Genomic DNA, 27,845 nt, shown 5'->3' with positions numbered 1-27,845 from the left:
CCTCTGCCTTCGGCTCAGGTCAGGATCCCAGGGTCCTGCGATCGAGCCCTGCATTGGGCTCTCTGTGAAGCAGGGAGCCTGCTTCCTCCTCTCTCTCTCTGCCTGCCTCTCTGCCTACTTGGGATCTCTGTCAAATAAATAAATAAATAAAATCTTTTAAAAAAAAAGAGAGAGAGAGAGAGGGAGTGCGAATCTAGCGTGGGGGCCAGCATGGAGCAGCAGATGCTGAAAATGGTTTGAGTCTGAGTCTGAACCGCAAGGGCAAGACTCAGAGTAGGACCATGTGGAGAAGTAAGTTGAAGATCACTCTGGGAGGGCAACAGTGTGAAGGTTTCAAGTTTCCAGGTTATTTTGGTTCTAGGTTTCCTTTACTTACCAGGAACCAGAGAGGGGAAGTAGGAAGGTCTCATTTTTGGCCATAGTCACGCAAGGAGCCCAGGGGGTCCACTGCCTGCCTGAGTCTGACACCAGTTTCCAGTACAAACGCACTGAGCACAGAGTACCATGCTTGAGGTTTTTCTTCCCACTTCTATAGGAAAAGCTTCCAAGTTTATGACTTCAGTCATATACTTAGAGCTAACCTGCAGTCGTATTAACTAAGTGTGTGAAAGATGATTCATACCGAGAGCAAGAATTTCTAAATGGAATCTTCAAGAGTTTCAAGAGCTAAAAATACAAGCCCATATCTGATGTAACTGCAGTCATGTTTCCAACAGCCTTTAGCACATATTCTCTGATGGAATATCACTTCAAAAATAACAACTGTCCCCAAAGGGACTCTCCCTCTTCAATTCCTCATTTCTGTTCATGGAACTGCCACTCGCCCAGCCCGGATCTCCCGGCCATCTCTGACTTCTCTGTTCCCTTTCTTACCACGCCACGTCCTAGGGATTCTTCCTTCAAAGGGACTGCACTCCATCCCTCTCTGTGGCCACCACCACCACTGGAACCAGCATGTTTTTCTCACCTTATCCTTGACTTATCACTATCTCCTTTCAGTTCTTATTTTCATTAAAACTGTGTAAGCCTGGGGTTTCAGGAGTCCAACGGTCCTATGATACATGTTCACAAAGCCCCGCCCTCTTGGCTTTCTCTCCATTCTTCAGGAGCAAGCACTGAGAGATCTGGTTTCCTTCTCTTTTAACCTGTGTATCCCTAAACATTATGCCTGTTTGGGCCATTTCTGGACTTTGGGGTTTTAGAAGATGAGGACGGAGCCTTTTGCTCCCCTGGCCCCAACTCTACAAACACACAGCGCACACACACACCCTCCCACACTCCCCTACTCCATATGGTTATACTGCAACAATGGGTAGGTAACATTTAATGTTTGCCTTACTGTAAGCCAAGCCATATAGTAAACTCTTAATTTTCCTTTCCTGAAAACTTTTTGTTTTCCCTGGAGTTACTTTTTCCTTTCCTTTTCCCCCACCTTTTTTTTGGGGGGGGGGCACAGTTTTCCATGCACTTGCCACCTATACAACTCCAAGCATGCCACCAAGAGTCTATCTTCCCTCAATACATTCAGAAACAGCAAATACTCAGAAATAGGAAAATGATATAGAACTTTCTCCCCAGACTACTCTGGTCTCCTCCAAACAGAACTGGAGCCTCTCTCCTTGGTACAGAGCTGTCATCTTAGAACATTCCTGCACCTCCAGACTCTCTTTACCTCTCCTGGGTAGCACCCTGATTTCTGATATCTCACACCCTCCTGCTCCCAGGTTTACCCCTCTGCTTTGGAGCAGCCTCTAGAGGCTTCGTCAGAAAGGGGTAAAAGGAGACAGCAAAGGCCCTGGGGTAGGAGCATCCTTGTATATCTGAGGAACTGCCAGGAGGGAAGTGGACCTAGGAAGCAGTGAGTAAGAGGGAGCATTTCGGAATTAAAGTCTAGGAGGGAACAGCCCAGATCGTGCAGGGTCTCACAGGCCCTGTAAGGATTTTAGTTTTAATTCTGACTAACAAGAGAAGCCACCAGAGGGCTCTGAGTGGAGGACTGACAGGATCTGACTTGGGTTTTCTCTAGGTCACGAAATGACTGCCATGTAGAAGACAAAGACAAAGGGGAGAGGGAGAGTTAGGGTGGGGATTTCTAAAGTGATGAGTTCCCTGCAAGAATCCAGGTGAGGTCTGAGTCCTGCACCAGGGCAGAGGCAAGAAGGGGTCAGATTCCGGGGACCCGTGCACACGGAGCTGCAGCCTGCACTCACTGCACTGGATGTGGGGGGAGAAAGAAAGAAAAGGTGACTTCAAAGCATTTGGTCTCAGCAACTAAAGGGATGGAGCTGCTGTTGAACAAAAGGGGGAAAACTAGGGATGCAGAGAAAAAGCTTTTTGGAAGAAAAAGCAAAGTTTGATTTCAGATATCTTAAGTTTGAAGTGCTCTTCAGACACCTCAGGAGGCTGGCTATTGAAGCCTAGAGTTCAGAACTGCATACAGGAGAGCTCTGACGTGTAAAGGTTAGTAAAATATATGGGGCACGTCAGGGGCTCAGTGGCTTAAGCATCTGGCTTCAGCTCTGGTCATGATCCCAGCGTCCCAGGATTGAGTCCCACATCAGACTCCCTACTCAGCAGGGAGCCTGCTTCACCCTCTCCTTCTGCTTGTGCTCTCTCTCTCTCTTAAATAAACAAAACAAAACTTTAGGGGCGCCTGGGTGGGCCTCTGCCTTTGGCTCAGGTCTTCGTCCCAGCATCATGGGTTTGAACCCCATATGGAGCTCCCTGCTCAGCAGGGGGCCTGCTTCTCCCTCTCCCACTCCCCCTGCTTGTGTTCCCTCTCTCGCTGTGTCTCTCTCTGTCAAATAAATAAATAAAATCTTTAAAAAAAACTTGTAAAAAATTAGTAAAATATGGAGGCAGATAAAGCATGCCAAGAAGGGAGGGTCCCAAAGGCAAATAAAAAAGTGCTTCAAAATGGACTATAAGCTCAACTTGTCAAAGCTCCTCCCATCACCAGCAGGAGGAAAACTGAGCACTGACCACTAAATGGGCATGAACATGTGACATGGAGGCCATGAAGACTTACGATCTTCAGAATGTAATTTTCATGGCATGTGGGGACAAAAGCCATACTGGAGTGGGTTCAAGAGAGAATCAGGCATGGAATGTTACCAAAGCAGAATCCTTGTCCAAAGTGTTTTAGACTGAATCAAATCATAAAGGAACAACTAGACAAATCCTAATTATAGGGCATTCCACAAGAATTCTTGGTTCTTCTTAAGAATTCTTGGTTCTTCTTAAGTTTAAAGAAGAAAAACAAAACAAAACAGAAAAGGCAGGGACTGTTTGGGATTACGGAAGACTAAAGAAGCCTGATGACCGAATGCAATGTGTGCTCCTTCACGGGATCCTGGGTTAGGGGGAACTAGTCATGTTTGTGGAACAACATGAGGGAGACGGAACTACAGGCTGTCCGTGGAATAATACTGATACCAGCGTCTCATTTCCTGGGGCTGATACCAGCACTGTCGGGGAGTATCCATGCTGTTGGGGACACATGCACATATGTTGAGGGGTGATGCTACAGTGCACCTAAGAATCACCTGCAGTCCTTGAATTAGTGACAATAAGGGTGCCATCATAATGCTTACTCTTTATTTGGCTCTTACTGTGTACCAAGCACTATGTTAAATGCTTCCGCACATATTACTCCATTTGGTCCTCCACGTTACAGAACACATTGAAAGCCACTTAGATTGTTAGTGGTGGAGCCCCAACCCCCGCTTTTAAACCCTCACCATGCTCTCTAAGCCCCTCTGTCAGGGGAGGACAGATGGCCGAGATATTTAAGAAGCAGGATCTACAGGACTCAGCAAACTGATATGTTTCTGGGGGGTGGGGAGGATGGGGGGGCTGGAGGGGTCCTGGGGAGGGTGGGCAGAATTTTACTTTGAGACAATAAGGGGCGCCTGGCTGAGTCACCAGAAGAGCACATGACTCTTGATCCCGGAGACTGTGAGTTTGAGCCCCATGTGGGGGGTAGAGGTTACAAAAAAGAAAAATAAATAAATAAACTGAAAAAAATTTAAACAATCTTCAGGCCTAGATGTACTAGAACTGCTTTGGCTGTAGGATCGTACACCAGTAGAAAACAGCATTCCTCTTACCTTTCTCAAACAACAACAGCCCAGTGACATACACTCCTTGAAAAGATCTGACTACATCTGCTATTTCCATCTTTACTCCAAAGAATTTTTATCAAATTTTTATCAAAATTCTATAGAAGAGTCCAAAGAAGAGTAAAATCATCAGCCGTTTACCTTTCACCTAGATCTGTCAATTGTTGACATTTTGCCAAATCTGCTTTCTCTCTCGGTCTTTTCCTCTCTTACGTATCATAAGTAACGATAAGTAAAAATATCATAATACCCTTCACTGTATGTCACTTCACTCCCAAATATGTGGGCACATCTCTCTCAAGAACAAGGACGCTGTCCTATAAAACCTCTAATTCTGTTACCAGTCTCAGGGAATTAGGGCAATAATATTATTTAATATACAGCCTATATTCAAATTTCTCCCACAATGTTCCAAAAACAGATGCACTGAATGGAATAAATAAATTCTGGTCCCAGGACTGTAAGGAAATTGCTTGGTTGGTGTCTCCATTAGTTCATTATTTTCATTTTGAAGGAAAAATTAAATGCGGCTCATACATATCTTGTTTTTCTGAATTAGCTGTTGTGTAAAAACTCTGCCTCACCACCATCGAGAAGGCCTCCTGGTGTTCAGAATCCCCATCTCCTAATTTACCCTCCCAGTCATCAGCAGAGTTATTTTTCTGAAATTCACATTCGATTTGGCATTCCCACCATTAAAAACTCCCAGTCCCAAAAGGAGGGCCATGGTTGCTGCCCCTGCCATCCAATGTCAAGTCCCACCTCCTCCCCATCTTAATCTCCAACACCATCTCAGCCTTGCCTTTGCGGGGGCTGACCTCTCCTCCGGCTCCAGCTCACTCCGCTCATCTCGTAAGCGCCTACACACCCCACAAAACCAGCTCAGTCATCCTGTATTCCTCTGATGCCCACAGAACAGAGCGAATCACACATTTTATGCTTTTGCCGAACCTTAAATATCTGTCAACACTTACTACAGACTTCTCCCGTTATTTATCTCTACAAGTGTTTCTCCTGTTCCGCAGTGGCTCTCTTACACACATGCTCTGTTACGTAATCTTTGTTTCCCCAGTGTCTAGCAGAGTTTTTGGCATCTCGGTGGTACTTACTAAGCGCTTGCTACACTGACTCTTAACTTGTACACAGCGTATTCACTACATAAATCAAGTGATTGTCTGAACTACAAGTGGATTATTGAAGGCCAATGTGTGGCCACCAGTAGCCATACGCTAAAGTTCCCACCAGCCACTGACCCAGCATCACATCCTGGGCTCTCTCTCCAATGACGGGTTGGAGGGAATCGATGACAGAGAATTGTCTTTCCAGTGACTCCAAACCCCAGGCCCAGGACTGTGGGGAGGCGGGACGTAGAGGGTTTGTTGGGAGTACCTGGTGCAGGCAGAGGGGGAGTGCCCTGGAATCCAACTGCTCAACCTCCCCGCGGATAAGTGAGAACAGATACTGGAGAACTTGCTTCGGGGCCTCCCGTTGATCGTTAGCGTTTACTTCTGCAGACTCTTCATCGCTCACAGCGGGTGTGGACGCGCTGAGCGTATTTTCTTGCATCAAAGCTGTGGCATCTCCTGAAGAAAGTCCTTTAAGAAGTAAAAAAAAATGCCTACGTTAGGATGAAGTATCATCCTGATAGAATACCTTAAAATAATTATGTCTGCTAACATAAAATTGCATAAAAACATAAAAATATGCATAAAATTTGCAAATAAAGCTAATCAAATGGGGGGGAAGCTCAGAACCACAGATTTTTGTCCTCGTTAAACTGTGCCGTCATCTGACTGCTTCTGTTAGCACACACGTGAACCATTTTTGCAGAATTTTAATTAAGAGTATTAATAAAAACAGATCTAATGGAAAGTATGCAGGTTAAAACCTGACCACAAACTTGAGTCAACAGAGGAAAAAACGGATTAGCTATAATTGAAAGTCCTGGCTTGCTCAAAATACAACAATTAAACAGCAAGGTAAATGCACTTATCCTCTAAAACAGCTAAAGAAGTTAAACCCTTCTCTTTAAACTCTGGTCTGATAACTGTAGCACTACTTCTGGATCCCAAGAGAGCAGCAGGAATTCAGATGCCAGAGCCAATGGCCATGGAAAATTTTTTCGTAATAAGAAGCTACCAAACATAAATGTCAATAAATAAATAAATAAATAATCCACGAATAAATGCTTGGCCTAGAGCTCCTGATGTGATGTAACAAATTTTGAAAATTTAATCACTACATGTTTGAACTTCACCCTTTATGGAAATCTCAGCATCTGCTCTAATTGCATATTCACCTTAAACAGACTGTCTGCATCCGTACATCCATTTAGGGGATCAGCCTCAGAACGGCTCTTTCTCAGTAATGCAGTATCTGTCCCACGTTTGAGGATGCCTCCTGCGAGCTCTCTGGAGTGGACCCGGAATTCTTCCTTTACTGACTTCTAAATAAATTCACTGCTCTACCCAAAAGGTCAGCTCTTCATCTCCCTAGTAAAACATTCTGCAACTTGAGCGACTACAGATTCTAACAGGATTTTTTTTCCCATCTATGCCTATTTATGTTTTACCCTAACAAAATCCATGCATTTCTGTATAACAGAAATGGGGCCTATGGTAAACTTGTCCTCTGAACTCTGTAGAGAGCCTGCAGGATGCTGGATTATGTCACGGTGATGGCTGAAAGGTTTCATCTGCATTAGGTCAGAACTCCTGCATCCACAGGGATTCACTTATGGGCTATGGTTATTGTAACTGTAACCAGCAGTGTCTTCAGCATGAAAACTCCAAGTGCTGGCATTTCTAAAATCAATCACCTATGGTGATTCCTTATATTTTAGAAAATTCCCTTCTATGAATTTCGTACCATTTGGGATCTGGAAATACAGGGCTTAGTGATGGCCTGCCATTTTGCAGGAAGAGTATTTTTGAAAACATGGATTATTCTTCTGCTATCTACTTTTCTAACGAAATGGCAGTAGTGCCAGTATGGGAAGAGAAGCTTTCCATAGAGAACTACAAAGAAACTAAGAGAATTACTGTTTCTTTCTCTTTTCCCCAGCCACACTACTATGTCCAAGACATTTAATCTCATATAGACTGTGATAAAGCCAGCCTCCCCAAATTCTATACTTCTCTTGATTGGATTCTTCCCACATAGTTATCAAATAGTACTCCATGCTTCTTCCTTGAAAACATGTAGGAATTATGTAATGGTCATTTTCAACAAAGGGGAGTTAAAGATAACCCTTGTAGAATATTACCAAAGGACAAGATTCTCAAACATAAAGAAAAATGACAGACCTTATGAGTTTCTTATCTAAAGGAGGTCAGAACAGGGTCCCAAATAATGGAACTGGAAACACGGATTGTGATTATCTGTTAGACAGTATAGACCCATAATGGCCATGGTTCTTGCTAGATCCATTTTCAAGTTACTTTATTAATTAATATTATGGATACATACAATTTATAAACATGGAATGTATTGGTACATAAAATTATGGAGCCAACAAAAGAAACTGTAATAAAAAGAAGAATATTAGAACAAAACCAACAAAAGTTTGAAAAGCATATACACAAGTCTAAAGATCCCAAGAGCAATGGAAAGCCAATATAAACCGAAAGAATATAGTAGTTTAATCGCCAAGTGTAGGGAGGGAACGGAAAATATGAACTAGGCTCATATGGGTCATTCCAAATGGGTTAAAAGGTCAGGGAAACTTGAAGGACTCATACCACAAAAGGATTATTATTTTATTTTATTTTATTTTTTATTTATTTACTTGAGAGAGAGACAGTGAGAGAGAGCATGAGTGAGGAGAAGGTCAGAGGGAGAAGCAGACTCCCCATGGAGCTGGGAGCCCGATGCAGGACTCGATCCCGGAACTCCAAGATCATGACCTGAGCCGAAGGCAGTCGTCCAACCAACTGAGCCACCCAGGCGTCCCATACCACAAAAGGATTATTTATTGGGGCTGAAGATCATGAGCTTCATTGACAACTTCATTACAAAACTTACCTCTTAAGATACTATTCCTTGCTGGGACAGAGTAGTATAAATAAAAAACCACTGGAATGGACCAGGAGACAGCAGTTCTGTCATTATTTTTCCAAGTGACCTTGGATTACACATTTTATTTTCTATACTGTTGTTCCTCATCTTTAAAATGAAGGGATTGGCCAGATGAGACCTCAGATTCCTCCTAAATCCGACCATCTCAAACATTCAGTCTCCACAGTGATTTAAGAAATGTAACCAGGCTGGCCACTATGACCCCAGCCTCTAGACCAGCTCCCATGGACCCAGGCTCCAGGATCATCCCAGCCCCAAGCAACCATCCAGCTGACTCAGGTTCTAGGCTGGGTCCTATGGGTATAGGCTTTCAGCCAACATAAGAGCCAGGCTGGCTCTCATGGACTAAGCTGTCAGGCCCACCACCCTAGTGGTCCCTGGTACCTCATCCATCCCCAAGGACCCAGGATCTAAGGCCCACCCACATGGACTCAGCAGCAGGCCCACCCCAGTAGACCCGAGCAGCAGGCTGACCCCTGTGTACCATAGCACTAGGCCTGTCCACCTGCTGACCCAGGCACTAGATCTGACTACCTGAGGACTCCAGCACTAAGCCTATCCATGGTCATCACCAATGGGCCCACCCAGAATCTCCAGACAGGCTGACTAGTGAAGTATTTCCCTGTTGAAGCCACTCTGTAAAGACTGGTTCTTTAGGTGTGCAGACACTAACACAAGTCCACAAGGATCACAAATAATCAAGAAACATGACACCATTAGAGGAAACTAATAAAGACTCAATAAAAGACCCTATAAAACTGGAGAATCTATGAACCACTTGACAAGGAATTCAGAATACTCTTCTTAAAGAAATTTAGTGAACAATAAGAAAACACTGATAGATAAACAAAATTGGGAAAATAATGTAGGAACAAAATGAAAACTTCAACAAAGAAATAGAAACCATCATAAAAATCAAACGGAAATACACTGAATACATTGAGTTGAAAAGCTGAATAGGAGTACTCTAAAATGAGAAATTCAACAGAGAGCACCAACAGCAGACTCAACCAAGCTCAAGAAGGAATCAGTGAACTTTTTTTTTTTTTTAAGATTTTATTTATTTATTTGTCAGGGAGAGTGAGCACAGGCAGACAGAGTGGCAGGCAGAGGGAGAAGCAGGCTCCCCGCCGAGCAAGGAGCCCGATGGGGGACTCGATCCTAGGACGCTGGGATCATGACCTGAGCCGAAGGCAGCCGTGTAACCAACTGAGCCACCCAGGCGTCCCGGAATCAGTGAACTTAAGGATACTTCATTTGAGGTAGGCCTGGGTGGATCAGTTGGTTAAGTGTCTGCCTTTGGCTTGGGTCATGATCCAGGGGTTCTAGGATGGCATCCCCCATCAGGGTCCTTGCTCAGTAGGGAGCCTGCTTCTCCCTCTGCCTGCCGCCCCCCCCCCCTTATACTCTCTCTCTCTGACGAATGATTAAAATGAAAAAAAAAAAGTCATTTGAAATTATCTGGTCAGAAGAGCAAAAAGAAAAAAGAATCAAAAAGAATGTAGAGGGATGCCTGGGTGGCTGGGTTAAGTGGGTTAAGCCTCTGCCTTCGGCTCAGGTCATGATCTCAGGGCCCTGGGATCGAGCCCTGCATTGGGCTCTCTGCTCAGCAGGAAGCCTGCTTCCCCCCATCTCTCTCTGCCTGCCTCTGCCTATTTGTGATCTCTCTCTGTCAAATAAATAAATAAAACCTTAAAAACAACAACAACAACAACAAAAAAGACCCACAGGAATTCTTTAAAAAAAAAAAAAAAAAGAATGAAGAAAACTCACCTGAATTGTGCAGTACCGTGAAGAGAAACAATCTCTTCATTACTGGAGTCCCAGAAGGAGAAGAGAGGGAAAGAGGGCAGAAAACTAACTTAAAGAAATAATGACTAAGAAATCTCCAAATATGGAGAAAGATTTGGACATCGAAGTTCATGAAGCTTGTAAGTTCCCCAAAAGTACCAACCAAAAAGATCTTCTCTAAGACACGTTCTAATAAAACTATCTAAAATCAAAGAAACAGTATTTTTAAAACAGCAAGAAGAGGTGCCTGGCTAAGCTCAGTCAGAAGAGTGTGCAACTCTTAATCTTGGGGTCATGAGTTTGAGACCCATATTGGGCATAGAGGTTACTAAAATAAAAGTCTTGCGGGGGGGTTTCAGCTCCCAATGCTCCTATAATAACACTGATAAACTATGTAGAAAATACAAAATAACAGTAATTTTTACGAAGACACAAAAAGAAAAAAAATCCTTCACAGACCAGGGACCCCCTAGAAAGGTATTTGTGGATTTTTTGGCAGAAACACTGCAGGCCCAGAGATAATGGGATAATGTAGTAAACATGTTGGATTTTAAAATAATTTTGATGTCACATGAACTTATAAAAGTTTTCTTTTGTGTAATAATTAGTAATCACAATTAGTACAAAAATTCCTTCTGATACATAAAAATTTTCTGGTAAAGACATTTAGAGTTAAGAAGGAAAGCCAAATAAAAACTGTACACTGTACAACATGTCATTTCATCTTTGCTACAAAGCCTTATTTAATTTAATTGAAACTTTTTTTCCCCCAGATATGAATCTATACAGGAACATAAAATTCTATTTACTTTCATCTGTGAAAGTCAAATGAGTTATAGTTAGAACTCCACATTAAGCAATTTGGTGATACTATTTATATGCAGATGTGACAAATTCATAGGCCTCTAAGTTAACACCTGTCTACTTCACCAAGCTCTAATCAACATCAGTGTTTACTTGCGCCTATAGTGAGGTTGGTTTTTTTTTTTTTTTAAGATTTTATTTATTTATTTGACAGAGAGAGAGAGATCTCAAGTAGGCAGAGAGGCAGGAAGGGGGATGGGAAGCAGGCTCCCTGCTGAGCAGAGAGAGCCCAATGCGGTGCTCTATTTCAGGACCCTGAGATCATGACCTCAGCCGAAGGCAGAGGCCCAACCCACTGAGCCACTCAGGCGCCCCTTCAGGTTTTATTTTTTAAAAATTAGGGGTGCCTGGTGGCTCAGTGGGTTAAAGCCTCTGCCTTCAGCTCAGGTCATGATCCCAGGGTCCTGGGATCGAGCCCTACATAGGGCTCTCTGCGAAGCAGGGAGCCTGCTTCCCTTCCTCTCTCTGCCTGCCTCTCTGCCTACTTGTGTCTCTGTCTGTCAAATTAATAAATAAAACCTTAAAAAAAATTTATTTGTAACTACCTTCTTCCAGAAATGAATTGCCTTGAATGATTTCATTCAATGCATCATACCACCGGAATTCTGTCCATTTTGATACTTTTATTTTTTTTCAGAGAGAGAGTGGGAGTGGGAGTGGGGTAAGTTTGGAGGGAGAGGGGAAGAGAGAATCCCAAGCAGGGTCCATGCCCAGCACAGAGCCAAGCGTGGGGCTTGATCTCACAACCCTGAGATCAAGACCTGAGCCGAAATCAAGAGTCAGACACTGAACGGACTGAGCCACCCTGATGCCCCTTGACACACAATTACTTATTTATTTTAATTCCAGTATAATTAACATACAGTGTCATGTTAATTTCAAGTGTACAATATAGTGACTCAGCAACTCACTACATTACTCAGTGTTCATCAAGATAAGTGAATTCCTAATCTCCTTCACCTATTTCCCCCCAGCCCCTCAAACCCTCCCCTATGCTGAGTACCACTTTGTTCTCTATAACTAAGAGTCTATTTTTTAAAGATTTATTTATTTATTTATTTGACATGGAGAGAGACACCGTGAGAGAGGAACACAAACAGAGTGGGAGAGGGAGAAGCAAGCTTCCCACTGAGCAGGCAGCCTGACGCAGGGTTTGATCCCAGGACCCTGGGACTATGACCTGAACCAAAGGCGGATGCTTACCGACGAAGCCACCCAGGCACCCCAAGAGACTATTTTTCTGTTTGCTCCTTTTTTTCTCTTTGTTCATTTGCTTTGTTTCTGAAATTCCACGTATGAGTGAAATCGTACGGTATTTGTCTTTTGACATGTGATTTTTTAAAAATTCAACTTGGAATCTGGCTCTGGTAGTGGTTAAGAGACATATTGTGGGAGAATTCAGCAGTATCCTTTTCCTGAAAACATTCGGAATGTCCCCTGACATCATTCACATTCTTCTCCATTACTTAATCTACTGTCAGTCTGTCATCTGTGTGACATGGAAAACGATGAGCTTCAGCAAAGGCACGACCTCACACCTGGTACCTTACCTTAGGTGGTAATTACTCAGGAGAGTGAAAACTTCTCAGGGACAAAATGGGGATTAGCAGGATGCCACGCAGAAGACATGGAGGCTGAGGTAAAGGTCGCAGCAGTGATGATGCTTAGGATAAAATGTTCACAGTGACGACTAAGCTAAGCTGGGGACATTTCAGGACAGGAGAAGGGTTATTTAAAGGCCTAATACATTTTAAATTCTACACACTCCAACTCAGAGTATAAGGACACTATCTTATATGCAGGATGGTGTGGTTTTAAGAGAACAAGCTGCTCTGTTCACACTGCTCCCTCTGCCTGCGCTGTCAGCTTTTAGCGAGCAGGTGCACGTGAGGCAGGTGCGCGTGGGGCAGGCGTACACCCAGCGCCGTGACCTCAGCCCTGAGCACAGTGCTGATGCAGAGCAGGTATTCAAACACTTCTGGGAAAAAAGCTGACCAAATGTTAGTGCCTCTCATGGAGCATACTATAAGCCCATATACTCTTGATTCTCACAGCAGCATTATAAAGTGGGTATTAGAAATTGTAGATGAAGGGGCACCTGGGTGGCTCAGTCAGTTAAGCAATTGTCATCAGCTCGGGTCATGATCCCAGGGTCCTGGGATCGAGCCCCACATCAGGCTCCCTGCTGAGCAGGGAGTCTGCTTCTCCCTCTCCTATTCTCCCTGCTTGTGTTCCCTCTCGCACTGTCTCTGTCTCTGCCGAGTAAAAATCATCACCATCACCATCATCATCATCATCACCTTAAGAAAAAAATAAAAAGAAATTGTAGATGAGCTTCCTCAATAAAATAAAGACTATATAGGAAAAACCCACAACAAACATCATATTCAAGTGAAAGATTGGGGGTTTTCCCCCTAAGATCAGGAATAAGACATGGATGACCACCTTTGCAACGTCCATTCAATGTAATAGTGTAAGTTTTTACCAAAGTAATTGAGGAACAAAAAGGAATAAAAGGCATCCAAGGTGTAAAGGAAGAAGTAAAACTATCTCTGCAAATGACAAGGTCTCACATCTAGAAAACCCTAAAAAATCTGCAGATAAAAAAAATTTAGATCTAATAAATCAATTCAACAAAGTTGCAGCATAAAAAACCAATATGCAAAAATTAGTTGTATTTTTTTTTAAGATTTTATTTATTTATTTTTCAGAGAGAGAGAGCATGAGCACAGGCAGACAGAATGGCAGGCAGAGCCAGAGGAAGAAGCAGGCTCCCTGCAGAGCAAGGAGCCCGATGTGGGACTCAATCCCAGGATGCTGGGATCATGACCTGAGCCGAAGGCAGCTGCTTAACCAACTGAGCCACCCAGGCGTCCCAAAATTAGTTGTATTTTTATACACCAGCAATGAACAACTGGAAGAAGAAATTAAGAAAATAATTCCATTTGCAATAGCATCAAGAAGAATAAAATACCTAGGAATAAATTTAGCCATGGGGAAGTGAGACTCGTATACTGAGAAATACAAAACAATACTGAAAGAAATTAAAGAAGATAAAAATAATGGAAAGACATTCCCTGTTCATGGATTTTAAGACTTAATGTTGTTAAGATAACAATTCCACCCAAACAATCTGCAGATTCAGTGCAATCCCAATCAAAATCCCAATAGTGTTTTCTGCTAAAATAGAAGAACCCAATCCTAAAATTCATATGAAATTTCAAGGGACCCAGAATAGCCAAAACCATTTTGAAAAAGAACAAAATTCAAGGACTCATACTTCCAGATTTCAAAACCTACTTTAAAGTTACAATAAAAACACGTTGTGGTACTGGCATAAGAACAGACCTATTACACAGAGACCAATGGTACAGAATTGAAAACCCAAGAATAAACACTCATATCCACAGTTAATTCATTTTTGACCAGGACGCTATGGCCATTCAAGGTGAAAAGAACAGTTCTTTTATTTTTTAAAAATATTTTATATGTTGGGCACCTGGGTGGCTCAGTGGGTTAAGCCTCTGCCTTCGGCTCAGGTCATGATCTCAGGGTCCTGGGACTGAGCCCTACATCGGGCTCTCTGCTCAGCAGGGATCATGCTTCCCCCTCGCTCTCTGCCTCACTGCCTACTTGTGATCTCTCTCTGTCAAATAAATAAATAAAATCTTTAAAACATATATTTTATTTATTTGTCAGAGAGACCATAAGCAAGAGGAGCAAGGCAGAGGGAGAAGCAGGCTCCCCACTGAGCAAGAAGCCCCATGCAGGACCCGATCCCAGTACTTTGGGATCATGACCTGAGCTGAAGGCAGACACTTAACTGACCGAGGCATCCCTGGACATTGTTTTCAACAGTGTTGGGGTAACTGGATATCTTCATGTAACAGAATGAAGTTGACCCTTACCTTATATATACCATGTACAAAAAGGAACTCAAAATGGATCAAAGACAGGGTTGCCTGAGTGGCTCAGTTGATTAAGGAACCAACTTGATTTTGGCTCAGGTCATGATCTCAGGGTTGTGAGATTGAGCCTTACATCCACTGGCTCCACACTAATCATGGAGCCTATTTAATATTCTCTCTCCTTGGGACGCCTGGGTGGCTCAGTTGGTGACGACTGCCTTCGGCTCAGGTCATGATCCTGGAGTCCTGGGATCGAGTCCCGCATCAGGCTCCCAGCTCCATGGGGAGTCTGCTTCTCTCTCTGACCTTCTCCTCGTTAATGCTCTCTCTCACTGTCTCTCTCTCAAGTAAATAAATAAAATCTTTAAAAAAAAAAAAAAAAAGAATTCCAAATGCCATTAAAAAAAAAAATTCTCTCTCCTTGTGCCCTTCTCCCCACTCACACTTGTGTGCTCTCTCTCTCTCAAAAAAAAAAAAAAATGGATCAAAGAGTTAAAACTATAAAACTCTTAAAACAATGGGGAGTTATCTTATTCACATTGGATTTGCCAATGATTTCTTGAAACAGCATGAAAAACACAGTAAATAAAAGAAAAAAACTAGTTAAGTTGGACTTTATCTAAATTAAAAATATTCTGCATCATAGGATACTATGATGTAAGTGAAAAGACAATCCACAGAATTAGAAGAAAATATCTTCTAATCATAAATCTGATAAGGGATTAATATCTAGAATACATAAAGAACTCCTATAACTGAACAATAATGAAACATAGCACCCAACTCAAAAATGAGCAAAGGACCTGAACTGACATATCACTAAAGAAGATATGAAAATGGCCAATAAGCACATGAAAGATGCTGAACGTCACCAGCCATTAGGGAAATGCACAATGAGATGCACAATGAGATACCAGTTTATACCCATAATTATGGCTATAGTGTAAGCCTGACCATTTGTTTTTTGACTATAATGTAAGTGCTGGTCTGGGATAAATATGCTACCAGTGACACAACCAGAGGAAGGACCAGGCCACCCCCCCCCCCATGTAGTTCCCCTTTTCATAAAAAGCCCTGGCTGACCTAGATAATTCACCATTTGACCAACCCCTTCTCCCTTTCTGTGCTTTATTTTCTGCTTTTCTGTTTTAAATTCACCCACAAAGTCCGAGACGCTCCACCCCTGACCCGATAAAGACAGAACCCCAGTCTGCTCTCTTCTTTTTCTTACAGGTGATCTTGCTGTGTGGCCTTGGGCATGCAACGTACCCTCTAGAACTTGTAAATTATAAACCTTGTTTTTCCAAGTTTACTTATGGTTGTTACTGAGATGTGTCTTGTAATCATAATAAGAACCCCAAGGGCCAGTCCAGCCACAACTTTGGCTCTGGTCAGGGAAATGTCTATGGGGGTTGCCTCAAGTAATACAGGCTCAGGTAAGTGGCCCCTGGCATTTCTAGCCCACGGCGTCACTATCAATAGGCTGAGATGGACACGGGACAATGGCAATCATTAGACAAATGGACAGTAAGCGATGATGTGGAGAAGCTGGACCCGCACCCCCACCCCAGCGCCACCGTGCATCCCTGATAGGAATGTACAATGGTGCAGCTATGGGGGACGGTTTGGCAATTCCTCAGAACATTAAATGTGAATTACCATATGATCCAGCAGTTCCATTTCTACATATATACCTAAAATAGGCATATTTCTAGGTATACAGGCACAGATATATGTATGCCATATATCAAACAGATATACGTATGCCAATGTTCACAGCAGCATTGTTCACATTTTTATTTTTTATTTTTTAAAGATTTTATTTATTTATTTGACAGACAGAGATCACAAGCAGGCAGAGAGGCAGGCAGAGAGAGAGAGAGGAAAGCAGACTCCTTGCTGAGCAGAGAGACCGATGCGGGACTCGATCCGAGGACGCTAGATCATGACCTGAGCCGAAGGCAGAGGCTTCACTCACTGAGCCACCCAGGCGCCCCTATTCACATTTCTAAAAAGATTATTTATTTATTTGTTTTAGAGCTAGAGTGAGGGAACAAGTGGGGGGTGGGAAAACAGAGGGAGAGGGACAAGCAGACTCCTTGCTGAGTGCAGGGCAAGATCATGACCTGAGCTGAAATCAAGAGTCGGACACTCCACTGACGGAGTCACCCAGGTGCCTGGCAGCCTCATTCCCATCAGCCAGAAGTTGAAGGGATATTCATCATAGACGAACAGATATACAAAACATGGTACATACATGCCGCAACATGGGTGAGCTTGAAAATATCATGCTAAGTGAAAGAAGCCAGTCACAAAAAAGCAAATGAGTATATGACTCTACTGAGATGAATGATCTACAACAGGGAAATTCATACAGACAGAAAGCAGAACTGAGCTTACCAGGGGCTGGGGGGAGGAAAGACGCAGGGACATTCCTGAATGCTTACAGTCTCCGCTTGGAGTGGATTTTGGAAACAGTGGTGATGGTTACACAACATTATGAATGTAATTAATGGCCCTGAACTGTATACTTAAAATTGCAAATTTATGTTATACGTGTTTTACTGCAATGTTAAAATAATAAAAAGGAAAAAAAGCCTTCATTTATGATTATGTTATGATTCTTGGAGCCATTACATAACTGAATTCCTCAAACCACTTGTTGTTTAGGCTGATCCACACCTTGGCCATAATTTTGGAAGATGGCTCAGAAGTAATTTTTAGGGGGCGCCTGGGTGGCTCAGTCGGTTGACCGAGGGACTCTTGGTTTCAGCTCTGGTGATGCTCTCAGGGTCATGAGATCGAGCCCCCAGGTCAGGTTCCCCACTCAGCCCAGAGTCTGCTTCTCTCCCTCTCCTTCTGCCCCTCCCCACAGCTCATACACACTGTCTCTCTAAAATCAATCTATCAATCAATCAGTCTTTAAAAAAGAAATCATCTTTGATAATGGCTTATGTAGCTCCGATGGCAGACTCTCTGTGCTTCACTCTTTTCTCCTCCCACATTTCCTCGCTGCAAGATTCTGGTGAGAGCCGGAAACGTGGAGAGGAGCGCGCTCAAATTTATTTATTTATTAGATTTTATTCATTTATTTGACAGAGGGAGAGAGAGAGAGAGAGATCACAAGTAGGCAGAGAGGCAGGCAGAGAGAGGGGGAAGCAGGCTCCCTGCTGAGCATAGAGCCCGATGCAGGGCTCGATCCCAGGACCCTGGGATCATGACCTGAGGCGAAGGCAGAGGCTTTAACCCATTGAGCCATCCACGAGCCTCTAGCGCTCATATTTAAATATCTCTAATCACTGGCTAAGCACATTTAAGTGGTAAAAGAGAGGTATTCCTTCTTTTTCCTCAAGCTAGGCCCTAGTGTTTTGAGTGAGATAAATCTGAAAATGAGCCAACTTCCTGGCGACCTGACCTGCGGTCAAAGGGACACCTTATGTAATGCCGGCACAATTACCACCGCCCCGCCCGGCACATTCCTCTGCCCTCACAGGGAGCCTCGCAGGGCTGCAGTTGGGAGCTGGGGCCGCCATCAAGCTGCCCCGGCCACCTAAGGGACGTGACCCGACTCCTCATCAATGCGTGGCTAAGGATGACATCCAGTTACACACGACAGTCACCCAGGGCCTGGAAAGTGGCAGCGCTGGTCTCTGACTGGCTGACTGGCTGGCAGGTGACTACAGCGTCGATGCAGGGATGGGACCGCGGGACTTGATTTTAGGCAGCGTCTTACAAATCACTTCATGTTTCGGGAGTGCTGGGAGGGGCGGAACTCAACCAAGGCTGAAGGCGCACTCCTTGCATTTGCTAAGTCACCGTTCTCCAGGCTTCAGTGGCCATGTGCCATCGCAGACTCCAAAGGCCAGCACCACGTAACCTTCAAAGAACACTCCTACTTCCCTCTCTGGGAGATGCCACGAAGGACGCGCCTGCTGAGTGGAAGGAGCAGCTCCTTTTACAGCTTGTGTGCCTCACTGAGCTCGTAAGGAAGCAGAGCACTAATTAGTCATCAGAAATTTTAATGAGCCCTTCTGAGGTCTAGATCAACAAGCCCAACTCCAGATTCCCGCGCTGTAGCCTCCAGCCAGACAGCCTTGAGCCTTGAGCAAAGACCAGGATTTCTTCTCTCCTTTCATAGAACAGGCTCAGTTACTTAGGATACAAACTGTCTGAGTATCCTGAACTCAATATTTAGATTTTTAAAAAGATTTTATTTATTTATCTGACACAGACAGCAAGGGCATACAAGCAGGGGGAGTGGGAGAGGGAGAAGCAGGCTTCCCTTTGAGCAGGGAGTCCGATGGGGGGCATGATCCCAGGGTCCTGGGGTCATGACCTGAGTCAAAGGCAGACACCTAACAACTGAGCCACCCAAGCACCCCTCAATATTTAGATTTTTACAAATACACAATGGATCTGAAGAAGCATTTCAGGGAACTCAAGTGGACTGTAACAGACTCATGCCCAGGGTGCTCCCAAGGGCTGTGAAAGGCCAATCTCCAGTCCACTGACTCTTGTAAAAGCAGGTGATGCCATGAGCACATAAGTTGCACCCTTCCTATCACAGCTGTTCCCTCAAGTTCCACCACTTTCTAGAATTTGCTCCAGGCTGTGTTCAATTCATATCCAAGACACAATTAGCACACATAAATACTTCTGGGATTTAGACTCTAAATTGTGTGTAATATGTCAACTAGCCGGATTGGATTCCCAATTTTCCTCTTAGAAGTCTGCTTAGATATTTTAAACTTTAACTCATTTTATTAAAAAACTAAAAATATGAAGAGATTCCCCTAAGCATACATTTAATTATGCTGATTTTCAGGCTTTTCATCCAGGTCTATAGACAAGCACCGCAGTCTTTTTGTTGTTGTTGTTGTTGTTGTTTTTAAACACCACCAAAGTTTAAATGTAATTAATATATTGTTTTTCCTTTAGAAGTGTACTGCTAATCTCAAAAGAGCCAAATTTTACCATATTTTTCAGTTCATTCCAACTACATTAAATTCACCAGATGCCAGGGTACCTGGGTGGCTCAGTGGGTTAAGCCTCTGCCTTCAGCTTCAGTCATGATCTCAGGGTCCTGGGATCGAGCCTCGCATCGGGCTCTCTGCTCCGCGGGAAGCCCACTTCTCCCTCTCCCGCTTCCCCTGCTTGGATTTCCTCTCTCTCTCTCTTTGTCAAATAAATAAGTAAAATCTTAAAAAAAAAAAATTTTAAATAAATAAATAAATTCACCAGCTGCCAAATACAAAATATTCCTTGGTTCTCTAGGATAAATAAAACTTATCAAATTTGATGTGGCCTCTAAGAAACATGATCTTCTTATAAACTGAAGTTACACATACTTTATTTCTCTAACAAATGTAAAGATATACACTTAAATTCAAAACTTAAAAATAGAGCCTATTTGGGGCGCCTGGGTGGCTCAGTGGGTTAAGCCGCTGCCTTCGGCTCGGGTCATGATCTCAGGGTCCTGGGATCGAGTCCCCCATCGGGCTCTCTGCTCGGCGGGGAGCCTGCTTCCCTCTCTCTCTCTACCTGCCTCTCCATCTACTTGTGATTTCTCTCTGCCAAATAAATAAATAAAATCTTAAAAAAAAAAAAAGAAAGAAAGAAAAATAGAGCCTATTTGTGGAAGAAGAGGACAACCTAAATACCCAAAGGAAACAAGATTGTTAAATTTTCCTTTAAGCCTCCCTCCCTGCCCTTAATATTCTGTAATTCTCTAAAAGCTACTGACATCAGAGATTCTCTTTGCATTAGTGGAATTATATGAGAAAGAAAAATTTAGAAAACCAGGAGTCAACTCAGAACCTTTAAGAGTCAAAAGAAAAACACAGAGAAACATGCTGAATTCATTGCAGTTTACAAAAGAAAATCATGTTAAGTCACATTCCGTTATGCCAGTAATCTTTAAATTTTGTGAAGACAAACGACTAAGTACCAACTGTATCTTCACATCACCAAACAAACGACCACTATTGTTTTAAAAAGTGTTTCACTGAGCTATAGTCCACATAAAATACAATTCACCCACTTTCAGTGACCAAACAGTTCAATGGCTTTAGTAGACTCAATGTTGTGTAACCAAACCCACAATCAATTTTACAAAGTTTTCATTACCCAAAAAAGAAAACCTGTCCTGCTTAGCACCCATGCTCTTTATTTCCCCCAACGTCCCCAGCCCTGTCTCTATGGAATTGCATCTTCTGGACAGTTCATATTAAATGGAATCTTATAACATGTAGTCTTTTGTGACTGGCTTCTTTCACTCAGCATAAGGTTTTCATGTTGTATTACATGTTACTAGTTTATTCTTTTTTTTTTAGACAGAGAGTGTGCCTGCGGGAGGAGGGAAAGGGGCAGAGGGAAAGGAGAGAGAGAATCCTAACAGATTCCAGGCCCAGCGCAGAGCCGGACATGGGGCTTGATCTCAGGACCCTGAGATCATGACAGGAGCTGAAATCAGGAATCTGACGCTAAACCAACTGAGCCACCCAGGCACCCAGCACTTTATTCTTTTTTGCCAAATAATATTCTATTGTTTGGCTATACCCTCTACCTGCTTTTCATCTGATGACTACATTTTTCAAATGCCAACTTGAATGCTTTTTTCAAAATTGGAGAGCCAGATGGATGTAACAACTTTGTTAAAAATACAACAAAGCAATGAGAAAAAAGCCCTTTTAATTAAGTACAGTGTTGACTCTGTGAGTGGTGTTTAGAAAGTATTATTTTAAATAAATAAAGGTAAGAAGACATCTACTCTTTGTAGGGATTATGAGTAAACAACAGCTAGGGAGTGAAAAAAAAGAAAAAACCAAAAAACAAAGGAGACTACACAGAAAATTATTTACCTTTGGAAAGTCTGACTTTAACAGTAGAAAACTGAAAAGCTAAGTCCCTAAACATCCTACCTGAATTTATGCTTCCATTAAGCAGAGTTCTGTGAAATCAGTAACAAAATACTCTGAGAAAAATAAAGACCAAAGTCTTCATTACATATGTATCAATATATATCTGTAACTACACAGAAACACTCACATACATTTGGATGTGCACATTTCTCAATTTATCTTTATATAAAAATATCACATTACAGACACTTGACGGAGAATACTAGTTTCTGTACAGAATGTGAAAGGCTGGACTGATGGAATCCCCGTATTTTTCATCTTCTTTCTAGATAGCTATAAGGGCAGGACTGAAATCACAAAAAATAACTAGATAAGGAGAAAGTTGTCTGACTGGCAGAGAGAGCGTATCCTCAAGCAGATTCCGGGCTAAGAGGGGAGTTGGAAGTGGGGCTTGATCTCACAACCCCAAGATCATGACTTCAGCCAAAACTAAAAGTTGGACACTTAACTGACTGATCCACCCAGCTGCACCAGAATGTCACTTTTTAAATTATATTGTAGAAAAAGAGTGGCTTCTGAGATGATCTGGCCAGCTCAGTCAGTGGAGCTTGCATGTGGCTCCTGATCTCAGGGTTGTGAGTTCAGGGCCCATACTGGGTGTAGACTTTACTTAAAATGTGGCTTCTAACTGGGGAGCTCTGTCTTGGACTGCTACCCTGAGGGAAGCCAGCTGTCGTGGTCTAAGGCAGGAGGTGAGGTACTGGGAAGTAAGCCACACAGGGAGGGACGGAGGCCAGCTACAAACCATCTGAGTGAGCTTGAAAGCACATTCTTCAGCCCAAGTCCAAGCCTTGACATGTCTGCAGGCCTGGCCAGTAGCTTTACCGAAATCTCGTGAGAGACTTAAGCCAGAGGCACCAAGCTAAGCTACAACCAGCTTCCTGACCCACAGAAACCATGGAATAATAATTATTAGTTGTGTTTAGCTACTACATTTTATGAGAATTTGTTATGCAGCAACAGATAACACACAGACTATACAAAATTCTTCAACTTTCTGCTTTTTTATGATATTCTGCAGTCCCTTCCTATGTTTTCAGTTGCAACAAATCCCATTCCCAATGCTTCTGGAAATGGCACCGTCTATTGGAAGAGCTAGAGGACAGCAGAGCACACATTTCTACAGTTCTAGCTATCAGGTTAGGATCTTTAGAAGTAGGTGACATGGGTGGCTCAGTCGGTTAAGTGTCTGCCTTCGGCTCAGGTCATGATCCCAAGGTCCCAGGATTAAGTTCTACACTGGGCTTTCTGCTCAGCACGGAGCCTGCTTCTCCTTCTCCCTCTGCATGCCACTCTGCCTACTTGCGTTCTCTTTCAAAAATAAAGAATAAAATCTTAAAAAAAAAAATTGAAGTAGGTGACATGTTTCCCCAAACTATCAACCCCTGCCTGAGTTGTCTGCAAAAGCTTCCCACTGTTTCTTTGTTGTTGTTGTTGTTGTTTTATTTACTTGACAGATACAGAGACAGCGAGAGAGGGAACACAAGCAGGGGAGTGGGAGAGGGAGAAGCAGACTCCCTGCTGAGTAGGGAGCCCAATACGGGGCTTGATCCCAGGACCCTGGGATCATGACCTGAGCGGAAGGCAGACGGTTAACGACTGAGCCACCCAGGCACCTCTGACTGTTGCATTAGTGGTTAGAATGCCCAGACCTAACCTGAAGATGTACCCACCATCCTCCAAACCTCTCTCCATTCCACACACCATGCACCCTTGTGACAACTGCATTATTTAACTTAACACCTGCTTTGCCACTAAACTCTAGGAGGAATCCATGAGGGTTAGAGAAAGATCTGTTTTGTCATTGCTGTATTTCTACTGCCTGGGAAATAGTCACATAGCAGGAAGTTAATAAAAGTTGGTGAAATACCATCATTATTATTAATTCTACTGGGAGAAGCTCACTGTTGAGCAGGACAAGGGGAACTCTGGTACAGAGGAAACACATCTGGCTCATCAGCCGCCCCTGGGTTCACACCCTCCTTCTCCCCCCGTCTCCTGCAGAGGCGGACAAGGCACTTCGCAGATGAAACCTGAATCTCCTCGTTTATAAAAATCAAGGGGTGTAGCTTCTAGGTTGGTGAACGTGCTGGGACAAGGGAGAGTAGTGCGCCTGGAGAGGGAGTGGAAAGCCCCCCCATTCTTTCCCCAGACCTTGCCTTATGCATCCTTTTCCTCTGGCTGTTCCTGAGTCATATCCTTTTATGATAAACCAGTGATGGGGTAAGTAAACACCAATCAATAAAATAAAAAATAAAAATACATTAACAAAATAAAAAGGGGTTAGAGGGGCGCCTGGGTGGCTCAGTGGGTTAAAGCCTCTGCCTTCGGCGCGGGTCATGATCCCAGGCTCCTGGGATCGAGCCCCATATCGGGCTCTCTGCTCGGCAGGGAGCCTGCTTCCTCCTCTCTCTCTCTCTGCCTGCCTCTCTGCCTACTTGTGATCTCTGTCAAATAAAATAAATAAAATCTTTAAAAAAAAATTTTAAAAAAAATAAAATAAAAAAATAAAAAGGGGTTCGAGTAGGCCATTTTCAAGATCCTTTCTGGCTTTCTGAAAGCAACATTGTTAGCCAAGTTCACGGTCCCAAGATCTAGACAAACTCCCTGTCCAACATGTCCACTTGGATGTCTAAGGGACCCCAAACTGCCACACTGTCTTCCGCCCTCTTCCCCCCGACATGCTCCTCGTCTCTCTACACTCCCACCCCCCGGCACCGGCATCACCGTACATCTGGTGCCTAAACCACACGACTGGGGCTAATCCTGGACTCTCCCCACACCTGATCTACGACCCGGTCCAGTCAATTCCTCCCCCTCAGTAACTCCCAGTCCACTTCTCTCCAACCCCACAGCTAATCCCTCAGGAAGGAGCACCAGCAGTGACGCCACCTGGATTATTACAAAAGCCCCAACCAGCTGCACGGTCTCTAATCTTGCACTATTCTAACCCATTCTCCACACCGTCAGTTGAGCGATCTTTCCATAAACTGCAAGTCCTAGCACATCACTGCTGTTCAAACCTGCTGGGAAGCCCGAACTGGTTATTACAAACAATAATCCTTTATAACCTGGGCCTTGTTGATCTTCCAAGCTTCAATGTCTCCCTTCTAGTCTGCTCCAGACAAACTAAGTATCGACAGTCGCTGAAACGTGGGATGCTTCCCTCTTGGAGTCCTCTGGGCTTCAGTCTGTGCTGTGCCACCTCACGTCCTGCCTTTGCTCTCTCTCCCCATCTCCTTCCCGTAGCTGGCACGCATTTGACCCTGTCTCAGCTTCGATGTCCGATCTCATCAGCTCCTCCAGGAAGGCTCCCACAGCCCTTCTAGAACACCATCTCCACAGCAATGTGCTTACTTAGTACCACCCATGCCTCCCATCCTGCTAGACTGAACGTGTTAGTCACTTGGCTCCCATAGTCAAGCCCAAAACTCAAAGGCAGATTCACCGACAGTGTTACAACGCCTGGCATACACACAGTGCTCAGTAAATGTCTGCTGAGTAACCCTGTATGGTTATACAAAATAACGTAAAAAAATCTTATGAGGGGAAGAATTCTTCTGTGATGTAAATTCATCCTCTAGTTTATCTTAAGATAGACCAAGAGTCAGAGACTTACAGTGCCTGGGTGGCTCAGTCAGGTAAGTCTCCGACTCTTGGTTTCTGCTCAGGTCCTGGTCTCAGGATCCTGGGATCAAGCACCATGTCTACTCCCCACCCAGTGGGGAGTCTGCTTCTCCGCCTCTCTCTGCCCAACCCCAGCACCCAGGGATGCTCACTCACTCTCTTAAACAAATAAAAATAAGTAGTTTTAAAAAATAGTTGTTGGGCACCTGGGTGGCTCAGTCTTTAAGCATCTGCCTTGGGCTCAGATCATGATCCAGGGTCCTGGAATCGAGCCCCACACTGGGTTCCCTGCTTGTCAGGAAGCCCGCTTCTCCCTCTCTCACTCCCCCTGCTTATGCTCCCTCTCCCTGTGTGTTTCTCTCTGTCAAATAGATAAATAAAATCTCTTTTTAAAAAAATGTTTCTGTGGTGAATAGAATCCATGTTCTAATTCCCATAAATATATTACATTACGTCACAAAAGGGAATTAGGCTGCAGATGAGATTAAGGTTGTTAGGTACTTAGCTGACCTTCAAAAAGGCAGATTATCCTAAATTATCTGGGTGGGCCCAGTGTAATCACAAAGGTCTTTACAGGGGCGCCCGGTGGCTCAGTTGGTTAAGCAGCTGCCTTCGGCTCGGGTCATGGTTCCAGGGTCCTGGGATCGAGCCCCACATCGGGCTCTCAGCAGAGAGCCTGCTTCTCTCTCTGCCCCTCTCCCTGCCACTCTGCTTACTTGTGCTCTCTCTCTAGCTGTCAAATAAACAAATAAAATATTTAAAAAAAAGAAAAAAGAAAAAAACAAAGGTCTTTACACCGTGGAGGGACTTGGCTGGAAATTGTTGGCTTTGATAATGTAGGAAGAGCAACTACAAGCTAAAAAATGTGGCCTCTAGAAGCTGGAAAGGCAGGGAAGCTGAATTTTCTCTGGAGCCTCAGGAAAAGAATGCTGACACCCTGACACCCTGTGTCAGACTCCTGACCTACTGAACCATACAGTAATAAATTTGTGTCAGTTTTCAGCCACCAAGGTTGTGGCAATTTGTTATGGCAGCAATAGAAAACGAATATAATTTTAATATTGGGACTGTTTTTTTAAATAAAGGGAATTTTGGCTAGGAATCTTAAAGTCCCTTCTGAGTCTACAATCATTTGACTCTATGTAAATCAGGAACACTTTTATTCTACTGTTACCTAGGAAACAGCTACCTTTCAGAGGAGATATGATCTGTCTTCTTTGATCAATCCCTCACTGAGGGAAGATTAAAAGAGAGGTTACTGTTTCTGCAGGTCACTTTCCAAAGATATTTTAGTTTAAAGGGGCTGGAGTGGAGATTAGGTAAACCAGGACTTCAGAATTTTCAAAGTTTAATGTATAGTCTGTAGGAGAGTTAAATTGCTCATTTACCTACCTAATGAACAAAATGGGTTACAATCCCCAAATATCAATACCAGAATCTATCAATCTTAGATGGGTTTGGCAAGGCTTTTCCAGTTTTTAATTCGGGTTCTCTTAGGTAGGTATGCAGGGTCCTGTCATATCAAAGTCCTCATGAGTCCCAGGATCTCACTCCTGGCTCAGCTACAGCATACAGACATCACTCAGCTGCCTCCACTAGGCATTCAGGTTTGGGAGCCAACTCTAGAGTTTCTACTACGGTTGAAGCCAGATGGGTAAAATTCAAATCTGGCCTTTGCATTATCAGTTATTTTTATGGTTAAGAGTTATTACTTTAGATGTCAGTTAAGCTGCCAGCAGGGGCGTGATACCTAACATTAAGCTAGGGAGACACTGGAAATAGGTTTTTCAGAATATACCTTAGGGTATATTCAGGTAAGCCTGAAAAGAGAGTATTAAAAAGATCTCAGGAGATAAGAAAGACACTGACAAAAGAGGTGAGATGGACTTAAATTAAATCAGTTTCTTAATTTCCTCGAATGTCGCTCCTGGTCACGTCGCTCAGAAATCATCCGGTGACACACTCAAAGACTAGGGGTACCATTTAGAAGCACCTGTCTTTGGCTAGGTACTTGATAAAGTGCTTTATCTACAAGATCACTCATTCTAAGGACAATCTTGCAGAAGTGGCATAGGATCAGCCGTCGCACAGATAAAAAGGAACAGGCTCAGGGAAATGAGTTAAAGGTCACATGGCCAGGAATAGGCAGAGCCAAAGTCTTTGCTCTTTCCACTGTGCAAGCCTGACTCCAGCCACAGATGTGTTTCCAAGATTTGTTTTTCTCTAGCTTTCACGCCCTCCCTGTCCCCGCCGAGCTGGAGGCCGCGAGTGGAACAAGTCAGGGCACTGAATATGAGCAGCAAGTCAATCTGGAAGTTCTTCCTTTCTCTATTTCCATGTGCTGCCTATCTCTGGCTTCCTGCCATTTGTTGAACTGTTTTGTTAAATGCTTAGATACCGGGTGACTGAGTAAATAAAGCATGTTCTATGGCAACCCTCAAACACTTATCTGAACTTGCTTTTTACAGCCACACAAAATTTATGGGTTAATAGTTGTCCGGGGCTGGGGGTGTGGGGGTGGGGGAGACATGGAAACG

At 43.6% G+C, this 27,845-nt stretch overlaps 1 protein-coding gene across 2 annotated transcripts in view; it reads right to left on the bottom strand.

Moving 5' to 3' along the window:
• Nucleotides 1–27,845, bottom strand: part of CNST (consortin, connexin sorting protein) — a 113,737-nt gene that overhangs the window by 35,828 nt on the left and 50,064 nt on the right. For both annotated transcript variants that reach the window (XM_032317524.1, XM_032317526.1), the window contains exon 3: nt 5,511–5,716. In XM_032317524.1, coding sequence (XP_032173415.1) covers nt 5,511–5,716 — 206 coding nt within the window. The remainder of the gene's footprint in view (nt 1–5,510; nt 5,717–27,845) is intronic.

This window comes from Mustela erminea, chromosome 17, assembly GCF_009829155.1.
Source record: "Mustela erminea isolate mMusErm1 chromosome 17, mMusErm1.Pri, whole genome shotgun sequence".
NCBI classification, from domain to species: domain Eukaryota; kingdom Metazoa; phylum Chordata; class Mammalia; order Carnivora; family Mustelidae; genus Mustela; species Mustela erminea.
The sequence above is the reverse complement of the archived record's forward strand: the minus strand, read 5'-3'. Positions and strand labels throughout refer to the sequence as shown.